The sequence below is a fragment of the Helicoverpa armigera genome, chromosome 30 (genome assembly GCF_030705265.1).
Source record: "Helicoverpa armigera isolate CAAS_96S chromosome 30, ASM3070526v1, whole genome shotgun sequence".
NCBI classification, from domain to species: Eukaryota; Metazoa; Arthropoda; class Insecta; order Lepidoptera; family Noctuidae; genus Helicoverpa; species Helicoverpa armigera.
The window spans coordinates 2,806,254-2,818,040 of record NC_087149.1 but is presented as its reverse complement, the minus strand read 5'-3'; the positions used below and the strand labels follow the sequence as shown (position 1 = coordinate 2,818,040).

General features: G+C 42.3%; 1 protein-coding gene across 1 annotated transcript; it reads left to right on the top strand.

The window, feature by feature from the left end:
- The first annotated feature begins 5,674 nt into the window (after positions 1 to 5,674).
- Positions 5,675 to 7,452, top strand: LOC110382552 (CCAAT/enhancer-binding protein delta). The gene is made up of 3 exons (XM_064042805.1): positions 5,675 to 5,825; positions 6,530 to 6,700; positions 7,167 to 7,452. Exons 1-3 carry the CDS (start codon positions 5,675 to 5,677, stop codon positions 7,322 to 7,324), a joined length of 480 nt encoding a protein of 159 aa, XP_063898875.1. The 3' UTR covers positions 7,325 to 7,452.
- The last annotated feature ends 4,335 nt before the right edge of the window (positions 7,453 to 11,787 follow it).

The following is an 11,787-nucleotide window of genomic DNA, read 5'->3' as shown; positions in this document are numbered from 1 at the left end:
TGTTAACTTCCTGAATGCTATTTCATTGACCGAATTAGTAATAAATACTTAATCATTTATTTAGGACGTCGGAATTTTGTCATCATAATCAGACGCTCACTGCTGGACAAAGACCTCCCCAAGATTTGCCCATATTCACCGCACTGGTTTAACTGGGTATGTGTGTTGGTGAGCGCTGTGAGGGGCATTTTAGGTTCGGAAAATGCTGCCCATCTCCAAGTAATAATTTAAAATCCCACTTGGTGCTGTGTGGTGGTTATGCCGCCTCCATCCAGCCGCCAGAGCAAAGTCAAAGTCAAATCATTTCATCGCCCTCCGAGCCTTTTTCCCAATCATGTTGGGGTCGGCTTCCAGTCTAACCGGATTCAGCTGAGTACCAGTGCTTTACAAGAAGCGACTGCCTATCTGACCTCCTCAACCCGATCAAATCATTTATTTCATTTAAACCTTTACAAGCACTTATGAACGTCAAAAGTTATAATAGGTTTGATTCTACAGTTGCCTCTAGAGCGTCGTCCGATTTTCAGCAAGGTACACCACGGGTAGGTGAATCTTCAATTAAGGCAGGACGATGTTGGTGCACCCTTTAACACCAGAATTCTAAATTACTGAATGCTATTAACTTAACTCAATTAATAAATTAGATACTGAATAATTTAGGCAGGAGTCTGGAATTAGTCGAGTGCAATAAGGTCATTTGGACACTTGTGCCGAACGCACTAAAAGATAGATGAAGTGAAAAAAGCATGGCCATTAAGGAAAGCCTACTCAGAAAATACCCAGATTTTCAAAATCCTCATAAAACGATAAAACCCTTCTACATTAACAAAGTACACAATAAAAATAACACTCAACACATTTTTAGACACATAATAAATATTTTTTTTACCCCTCAAAACTATGGTGTCATCAATTTACAAACTGCTTATTAATTCTCAACCTTATACTTAAGAAAATAAAGTATAATTTCATATGTTACAGTGATACCTATAGGTTATTTGAGCAAGTAGATGTCAACCTTATTCGCAACCTTACTACTATAAGAATAAAGTATAAGTTCCTTTGCTAAAGTGATGTCTATAGGTTATGTGAGCAAGCAGGTGTTACCGGTCATAAGGTCGTGAGCTAATTGCTTTATAAATCAATATTTACTTTTGTTATAACATCTACTATTTGTCAGGATTTTTGTGCGGCAATTTATAAATCGACGGCTGAAAGTACCTACCTATAAATAAAATCACAGAATACACAGTCCTACAGGAGTACCTACCTACCTAATTTTACCAAGTACGGTCAAACATTTATGATATAACAAAAAATCGTGGTGGCCTAGTGGGCAAAGAACCAACCTCTCGAGCATGAGGGCGCGGGTTCGATTCCAGGTCAGGCAAGTACCAATGCAACTTTTCTAAGTTTGTATGTACTTTATAAGTATATCTTAGACACCAATGACTGTGTTTCGGATGGCACGTTAAACTGTAGGTCCCGGCTGTCATTGAACATCCTTGGCAGTCGTTACGGGTAGTCAGAAGCCAGTAAGTCTGACACCAGTCTAACCAAGGGGTATCGGGTTGCCCGGGTAACTGGGTTGAGGAGGTCAGATAGGCAGTCGCTTCTTGTAAAGCACTGGTACTCAGCTGAATCCGGTTAGACTGGAAGCCGACCCCAACATAGTTGGGAAAAGGCTCGAAGTATGATGAAGGTCAAACATTTATCAATAGGCTTTCATTTACTCATAACAACCTTGGCAGTCATTATGGGTAGGTAGTCAGAAGTCAGTAAGTCTGACACCAGTCTTACCTTACCTAGGGGTGTTGCGTTGCCCGGATTACTAGGCTGAGGAGGTCAGATAGGTAGAAAGCTCCTTGTAAAATACTAGTACTCAGCTGCATCCGGTTAGACGAGAAGCTGACTTGAAAATAGTTGGGAAAACCATAGACCTAGACAAGGATAGTAGATGATGATAGACAAACCCACACTTATATTTAAAGAAAGGTTTACGTATTGAAGATGCTGTTAAGTTACTGAGCTTGATAATTCTTATCTACTAAATAACAAATCATTTCTCATTTAATATTAAGAATATTTGTCTCCATCCACGCCACAGCGTTTAAAAATCCGCATAATTATCATGCTTTCACCCCTTTATAATTAGGCAGGCAAACATTTAGCCACAACCACCATGATCGCGTAATTTGTCGGTTACGATATGATGGTACCAAATAAGGATGACAATTTGTCAGTTCAATCCCTATGTTGTCTTTTTAATGTGTTTCTTAAGTAAGAAGTTTTCTTAGGACTTGAGGAGGGACCCTAGCCCCGTGCTTTTCTCGCTACAGGTCCCAATTTTGCTTTACAATCCGGACCGAGAGCTCAAGCTAAACAGTATACTTTTTTAACCCCCGACGCAAAAACGACGGGGTGTTATAAGTTTGACGTGTCTGTGTGTGTGTGTGTGTGTGTGTGTGTGTGTGTGTGTGTGTGTGTGTGTGTATGTGGCATCGTAGCTCCCAAACGGATGATCCGATTGTAATGCGGTTTTTTTTGTTTAAAAGGTATGTCAGTCGGGAGTGTTCTTAGCTATGTTTGGTGGAAATCGGTTCAGGTCTTCAAGGTCATCAGCTCGTTTGCTAGATGTGACAGGAATGTTACACGCTGAGTTTACTTGCAAGTATATGTGGGATCTGAAATTTGAAACACTAATGTCTTTTGGAACCACTGAGCTGGTCTGCTGTTAGGGCACGAAGGTAGGAGACGTAACCCTGAACTGCCTTTTGGTAAACCCATCGAGTTTGGGCTCGTTGAATTTGTCTTGACGAGTTTTCTTCATGTTTCTGATTGACGAGAACCTGATGCTGGAAATGGGATGTGGCGGATTAAACCCTGAAATGCCGGAATGAAACGGATAAATTTATATTTTTGCTGAAAATCTAGAATGTCCAAAGGTTAATCTTTATTGTTTCTCAATCTGTGCGATTCTCCCAGAGCCAGTTTGTCATGAGGATTGTTAAACAGTTTCCTTTGGCCGAGATCGCATATAGCGACCCCATCTTAAGATAAAATAAATTAAATGAAAGAAGGAAAAATTAAGGAGCTCCTTTAAAAAGCATGAAATAAAATTAAATTATTAATTTAAAAAAACCCCCGACCCAAAAAAAGTACGCAATAATTTTGACAAAAGGTTAAAAACGCTAAACCCTATAAAAAGCAAAAAATAACTTTTAACACTACGTAAACTAAATTTTGACGTGTCGGGGGACCGCTTTTTACCTTCATAAATACTTACATAAATCAAATGATACCTACATAATTACAACATTCGTTAAAAAAAAACACTTAAGTATCTAAAGTAATGAATTAGAGCGGTCCCCCGACACGACAAAATTTAGTTTACGTAGTGTTAAAAGTTATTTTTTGCTTTTTATAGGGTTTAGCGTTTTTAACCTTTTGTCAAAATTATTGCGTACTTTTTTTGGGTCGGGGGTTTTTTTTAAGTCATCAAATGACCTCTCCCGTTGTGGATTAGCAGCGTAAGGCAGTCTTGAGTCCTTTATGTACCAGGGCCACGGTAACTCTTTCGAACAATCCCGCAGATCCCGCAGGCCTTGGCTCTGGTAGGCCCCGCTGGATCTGCGTATGCCTTAGAACATCGTTTACTTGGCACGCCGCCGTTTTAACAACATTTAGACTGACAACCCTATCAAGCAAAACTTAATTAGCTGAACACACCCCCTCTCGCGAACTCTGCTGCTCAACCCAATATTTTGGGGTTAATTCTGTTTGCGGTTCGTGTTATTAAATAGGCTTGTAACATTAAATAACTTTCAGTTAATATTTTGGCTAAAGAATAAAGAAAATCGTTCGTTGGCGTGAAAGCTCGACAGACAGTTTTTAGTTTTCATTTTATATGGCATCTTAGGCCAATTTTGGAGAGAGAAAGGAGATCAGCCAGCTGCGCAGGACATATTGTAGTGCACAAGCATTTGCGCAGACACAAGTTCACTCTCATAGCACGCGAGGATGCAAATCCGACACGACCGGAGAGAGATCAAGCACGGGACCGATTTTTACGTGCTCTCTGATGCACGGGTGTATCAATCACCAGCTTCCAGGCTACGGGCTGCTTTGTGAAAGTCTTCTAAAACCCATTTATACCTACTCATATTCCGAGCCTTATCACTCATACTTGAGAGGTCGGTTCTTAACCCACTAGGCCACCACGACTTTACCTAGTATACCAAATAAAAAGCAATAAACAAAAGACGATTTTTGTAATATTTCGTTTTAATTTCACCGTCATTAAGTGAGCCCCTTGCAATAATTAGCAGAAGGGCACAGGTGTGGACTCCCACGACCGCAGGTGCGTTCACGACCTGTTACGTCATTAAGGGAAAGGGCTATTGAGGAGGCGGATTTTGTAACTAGTACCTATTGTAGTGATATTTTGTTATTTTTAACCCTGCCTGCAAGAAGAGGGGTGTTGAAAGAGCTATGAGTGTTGGAGGCACAGTAGTTCTTAAATGAATGATCCATTTTGGATGATAAGGTTCTCCAGCGATATTTCTTGACCCGTTTCATTGAAATCGATTAAGCCGTTTTGTCAAACGGCTACGCCACCTGTTCATATGATAGTGCACAAGGATTTGCGCAGACACAGGTGCACTCACTATTCCCTCACTCTCATAGCTCGGAACAAAGATGCAGGTGGACCGCAATTTGACTTTTCTAACTAATTAGCTAATCTTTAAGAATCAGCTGAACATCACACATCTATACTAGTATTATAAAGCTGAAGAGTTTGTTTGTTTGTTTGTTTGAACGCGCTAATATCAGGAACTACTGGTCCGATTTGAAAAATTCTTTCAGTGTTAGATAGCCCATTTATCGAGGAAGGCTATAGGCTACTTTTTATCCCGGTACGGGAAGTAGTTCCTACGGGATGCGGGTGAAACCGCTGGCAGAAGCTAGTATAATATAAAATAAGGTCATTGAAATTAGGCCCATTAAATTAGAAGTTCTTCACTTCAAATAGTTCTTTCGCCACTTTTTACCGCTATGTTCAATATTTATGGTTGCTTTACAAAGTTAAATAACCTTTTTACACATACAAAACATGCTAATATTTGATCAAGCTGCCCAATTGATACCACTTACATGTCGCGTGGCGTCGATCAACCTCTACACGACATGATTACAACAATGTTAGGGGTTGAGGGCGTTCATTATTTAGCAGGGGAGCATGTCAGTGGACGGTCAGGGGTTAAATGCATGACAAATATTTATTGTGTAGCTTTGATAGCACGGGATGGTTTACAGGTCCGTGTGAGTAAAGTTCTGCTATCTTCTCATCCTACTAAGATTTAATGCGAAAGTTAACGGAAAAACTACTGGATGGATTATGATGAGACATATTAGCTTTAATATTGGTACCACGTGTATTAGAATTACATCATCATCGCTCGAGCCTCTTCCAGTCTAACCGGATTCAGCTGAGTAACAGTAGACTGGATATCAGGTTGGGAAAAGTACCTACACAGTTACCTCTGGAAGCGGGTGAAATCGCTATTAAAAGGTAGTGTCTGACGGATTTTACTCTAAATTTAACCGATTTAAATAAAATTTAGCACAAAGATAGTCAGGAGGCTCAGAAAGGTTTTAAGCTTTTTTTCCGGATATGTGCAAGATCCTCGAGCTGATTGAAAAAACTAAAACCTCCTTGTTTTCAGATGTGCATAGCGTGGTGAATCCATTGCTGGCTGCGTTGCCGCCACAGCTGCACTGCTTGCCGCCATATTGTCATCATCTGCCGCCGAGAAATACTACACGTATGTAAAGGCCTTTTTACCACGCATCATCATCATCCTCTGAGCCTTTTTCCCAACCATGTTGGGGTCGGCTTCCAGTCTAACCGGATTCAGCTGAGTACCAGTGCTTTACAAGAAGCGACTGCCTATCTGACCTCCTCAACCCAGTTACCCGGGCAACCCAATACGCCTTGGTTAGACTGGTGTCAGACTTACTGGCTTCTGACTACCCGTAACGACTGCTAAGAATGTTCAATGACAGCCGGGACCTGCAGTCTAACGTGCCATCCGAAACACGATCAATGGCCTTTTTAGGTACCACGCAATCTACTAATTTTGTTTTTTTAACCGACTTTAGAACTCAGATGTTTGTACGCCTTTTTAATTTTTACATAAGGGTCACCAATTTAGGGGTTGAACGCAGCAGCATTTACTTCTGATAACGTAATGTATGTATCTGGTATATAGCCCGGATCTTACATAAAACCATTTGTTTTGCTTACAGACGATATGTTTTTGACATAAGCCTCGTACTTAGAACAAACGTCAAGGAACTACCACCAGTAATCTAAACTACATGGAAAAATGTTCCCAGTAAAAAAATCAGATAGGCGAAAAGAAAAAGATGTCTCACCGAAAAATCTTTCTTCTTAGGTACCTACAGATAATATCGATTTGCGATTAAATCTCAATTGTGTTTATATATTTTTTATTTTTTTATTTAGTTCTTCCATCACCGACGAGCGAGCTGGAAATCCGGCGTCGCGGCGAGAAGCGACCCATCCCTCAGGAGTTGAAGGATGAGAAGTACTTCGAGCGGCGACGCCGGAACAACCAGGCTGCTAAGAAGTCGAGAGACGCCAGGCGGATCAGGGAAGACCAGGTAAATGGCAATGGATTTTTGGAAAATTATTCTTCTACACTTCCACTTCAACACTGATTAACTCCTTGTATGCCGGTGCGCAGATCTACGCGAGACACAATAGATTTTCAATTGTTTTTTTTAGCGGTATACAATAGGTTACGAGCGTTTGGCATTTGAATACTGGATTGGAAGTGTCGGGCTCATAAATATGTGTGGATATGAAAGAAAATGATGAATGAGAGTAAACATGCTGAAAAATAATTGGGATAAGGGCAGAAGGATGACCAAGACCAAGTACATAGTTTTGATTGGCTTCATGACATTACCTCCGAAATAAACTAAGTGAACAATCGGTCTGCACTGAGCGGCATCTTTTACGGAACAGAACAGCTTAAGTCTGTAAAAAAGTACATGAGTACCTTCTCCAAGTGAACTCACTCAATTTTCAACTCAACGTCCTAAACCCTACAGTTCAATTTCAACCATCATTCTTCACCCCCAGATAGCGTGGCGGGCGTGTCTTCTAGAACAAGAGAATGCGTCGCTCCGAGCTCATGTAGCAGCCCTAAGACAGGAAGCCCTAGCGCTCCGGTCACTGCTGGCGGCGAGAGACGAGCCGCCGGCACCCGCGCCTTCTTCTACTACACCGGATTAGATATAAGAATAGGATTTTAGATTAAAGATAGAATACCTACTAGCATACAGACCTACCATACCTATTTTCCAAGTATCGCTCAGGTTCGCTAAACATTCTGCTAGTGGTTTGAAACTGGTGAACTTTCAATCAGTATTAATTAAGGCGTAAAAGTCCGAGTACGCGACGCGATATGAATAAAGATGCTAATAAAAAGCTAGCTACTTACTAAGTATTTAGTCGCCACCAAAGGGGATCGGAGAATTTTTAAGAAAGGAACTTTTTATAATTATGCATGTCATGTAATGTGTAGGTACCTATCCTTTGTTGGAGTTCCTTTTGACTAAAATAAAAAATAAAATAAAGGAATCAATGAAAATCATCAGTAAAGATATATTTTATGTACACTTAGATACGAAAACGTGTGCGCCATACTTGTGTATGTAAATTACCTGTACCTACTTAGGTATGCCGTCGACTGTACTTCTTCTGTCTAGTAGAACAAAATTATGTCCCATTAGTTCTACTGCCAATGTTCAGTGGAACTAGTGGGAATACCAATAAAAACCATAATTCCCACTAGTTCTACTATTTTGTTACATCTCATATAGTAGAACTAGTGGGAACAAACCGGTATATGCACACTGTCTTTTAATGCATAAGGAGCGCTCAGTAAGAGATCAATTCGCCAAGACACTCAAAGGCGATACTGGTAATAACTCCGTCCACTTTTGTGATTACGCCTAGAATATAAGAATTTAATTTAAAATAATAAGTGATTTCTATAAAGTGATCATAGTGCAATTATTTATGTTTAATGTGTAAATAATATAAGTAACTACGTAATTACTAGATATTAATAAATGTTGTGTTTAAGCTGTAAGTCATTAAATGGTCCTAGATAGCAGCCCCGGATCTAGGGGGGGGCAAGCCGGGGCCCACGCCCCGGGCGGCAAATTCAGGGGGCGGCAAAATCAGGCGGCTGCCTGATTTTAAATCCTAATAATACCATAATAGTTACCTACAGGGCCGTCTTAACCTATGGTGCAGGATGTGCGAATAACCCGGGCGCCTCGGTCTCAGGGGCGCCGCGGGACGCCCCACCACCAGGAAATTTCGATGAAATTACACCCGTTTGACAAGGAAGTTCCATTGTATCATGATACTGACAAGTTAAGTAAGTTTCTAAAAAAGTCGCCTTCGCTTTGTTTAATTGATCATTTTGATTATTTTTCAGTTTTAACATCCTCCAACTAAGTGAAAAAATTCTCGCTCGCTACGCTCGCGGCTAAAAGACAATGTTGTCTTTCTGATGGTCTATCATTTTTATTGACGCACCGAATCAACGAACACAAATGGCACTCGCTCTAATCACGGTTTCTTTTTATTTGTACATAATTCCCAGTTTAATTTGTGACTCATCAAACAAATAAGTTTAAAAAGTTCGTGGCTTCACAATGTACTTAGTCACTTATTATTGTGTCGTAAGCTCAAACATTTCGCGCTCGCTTCGCTCGCGCTATATTATACATACGTTACTTTCATAACTCCATGACTCAAATCCACGCTGTATTACCTTTTATAAGTCAAATGTAGCAAAAAATATTATTTATGGAGTCCTCAAAAACAAAAAAAGTTTGCGCTACCGACTGCTTGTTACTTTACAGCGCTTTTTAAAATGTATTAACTTTTTGTGTCCCAAAATTTAAAAAATTTGCGCGAACGAAAGTAGCGCGCAAATTTTTACAATACTTAATTGCATTATTCTGTCTCGACTTTCATAACTTAAACCTGGCCAACAGTTTGAGCCTACAATGATTTGGACACTTTTTTAAGTCATTTACCTACCAAAAAAGTGTCTTTCGTTGGTGAAAATAAACATAAGTAGCTGGGTAGGCGGGGCGGCATTTTTCAGTTTTTGCCCCGCCTAAAAAAAATTGAAGATCCGGGGCTGCTAGATAGGGTTAGCTGACTTTATGCACCATGTGATTTGATTGTCCTCAGATTCACTTGTACTGTATACCTACATCATCATCATCAGCCTATCGCAGTCCACTGCTGGACATAGGCCTCTCCAAGTGCACGCCACTGAGATCTATTTTCGGCTTCTCGCATCCAGCTCCTGCCAGCCGTCTTGCGCAAGTCATCACTCCACCGTGCCTGAGGACGTCCTACACTACGTTTGCCGAGGCGTGGTCTCCACTCTAGAACTCGTTTACCCCAACGGTTATCGGTTCTTCGGCTAATATGGCCAGCCCACTGCCACTTCAGCTTGCTGATTCGGTAGGCTATGTCGATGACCTTGGTTCTCTGACGGATTACCTCATTTCTGATGCGATCCCTCAGAGAAACGCCGAGCATAGCTCTTTCCATAGCCCGCTGAGCGACTTTAAACTTGTGGACCAGCCGTACCGTCAGTGTCCACGTTTCGGCTCCGTAGGTCATGACAGGTAGGACGCACTGATTGAAGACTTTGTCTTTAGGCACTGTGGGATCGACGATGTTAGGACTCGACGTAGCTTCCCAAATGCAGCCCAACCCAACTGAATTCTCCTATTCACCTCGTCCTCAAAGTTGTTTCTACCTAACTGCAATGTCTGCCCGAGGTATACATATTTCCGAACAACTTCGAGAACGGCGCCGTGTATCGCAATCGGTTCCGGTAGAACATGTTCATTGAACATGACCTTGGTTTTGTCCAAGTTCATCCGTAGGCCGATGCGTAGAGAAGATTCAGCCAAGTCGTTCAGCATCTGTTGTAGGTCCTGCAGCGTTTCCGCCATGATGACGATATCGTCAGCAAATCTCAAGTGAGAGATGTGTTCGCCATTGATGTTGATGCCGCGTCCTTTCCAGTTCAGCGTCTTGAACATATCCTCCATTGCATTAGTGAACAGTTTCGGGGAAATAACATCCCCTTGTCTCACTCCTCGATGCAACGGTATGGGCCTTGTTTGCTGATTCTGTACTTGGACGGACATTGTAGCGGCTTCGTAGAGACATCTCATCACTTGGATGTATCGCCAATCTACTTGACAACGCTGCAGGGACTCCAGAACAGACCAGATTTCAACCGAGTCAAAGGCCTTCTCATAGTCCACAAATGCTAGACACAGGGGCTGATTATACTCTTCGGTCTTCTGTATAATCTGCCGCACTGTGTGGATGTGGTCTATGGTGCCGTATCCGCTCCGAAACCCAGCCTGCTCCGGTGGTTGGAATTCGTCGAGTCTTCGCGCAAGTCGGTTCGTGATCACTCTTGAGAACAGCTTATATACGTGGCTTAGGAGGGAAATGGGTCGATAGTTCTTCAACTGGGTTTTGTCTCCCTTTGAAGAACAGGACGACAACACTCCTACTCCACGCCTCTGGAGTTCTCCCTTCAAAGAGGACGGCATTAAAAAGCTTCTGGAGCTCCCCCAGTACGGGCTTGCCTCCTGCTTTTAAAAGCTCTGTTGTAATGCCATCCTCGCCAGGGGCTTTTCCATTTTTGAGCTGTCTCAGAGCGATCTCGATCTCGCCACTGCTGACTTCTGCCAGGTCTTCGGTGAAATGGCGTGTTAATGTGGCTCTAGAATCCTCATTTCCGGGATCAGGTCGAGATGCATGCGATGCGTATAACCGGCCATAGAAATTTTCCACTTCCGAAAGGACTGCCGGCACCGAAGAAACGACTTCTCCACTTGTTGTGGTCAGCTTCGTCAAGTGGCTTCTTCCAAGAGATTGTACGAACACCTTTGACCCCGATTCAGCTCAATTGCTCTTTCAATGTCCAGAGTATTGGAGCACCGGAGGTCGCGTCGTACGTGCTTGTTGATCTCTTGGTTTAGAGCCCGCTGAGCTGACGAAGTGACAGGCGGGTTTTCACGTCGTTTCTTCATAAGCCCTAATGTCTCTTCCGAAAGCTTTGATTTCTTGCCCTTACGCTGCATGTTACAGAATCTCGAACCTTCCTCCCTGAGGATCCGAACCACATATTCGTGGTTCTGGTTAACGTCTGTTGTAGTTTCCACGGCGGCAAATCGGTTCTCCAAATTTGACTGGAACGTTTCAGATCCTGTCATGGTTTGGAGCAGTGTTGGTCGGAGCCTGGCCTTCATCAGACGGAAACGTTCAGCCTTGAAGTTGATATTCAGAGAGCCTCGGACAAGTCGGTGATCACTCCCGGTATTAAACCTATTGATCACGGAGACGTCTCTGAATATGTGCTTCTTGTTCGTCATGATGAAGTCAATCTCATTTTTAGTCATAGTATCGGGGCTTTGCCACGTCCACTTCCTTTGGGGCTGCTTTTGAAAAGGAGTTCATCAAAAAGAGCCCCTCGCGTTCTAGGAAGTTGACGAGCATTTGCCCCCTATGATTCCTGCTTCCAAATCCATGGGATCCTACTGCCGATTCGCCGCAAATCTGTACTCCCACTTTAGCGTTAAAGTCCCCCATGACAACGGTGTAATGGGTCTTTGTAGTGAAGTGGAGGGCCCTTG

Excerpts from the sequence above, each read along its gene's own strand:
- LOC110382552 (XM_064042805.1), top strand. The coding sequence starts at position 5,675 with ATGTGCAAGATCCTCGAGCTGATTGAAAAAACTAAAACCTCCTTGTTT. Across the intron at positions 5,826-6,529 it reads GCCGCCGAGAAATACTACAC|TTCTTCCATCACCGACGAGC; the intron begins GTATGTAAAGGC and ends TTTTTTATTTAG. Across the intron at positions 6,701-7,166 it reads AGACCAGGTAAATGGCAATG|CCCAGATAGCGTGGCGGGCG; the intron begins GATTTTTGGAAA and ends TCATTCTTCACC.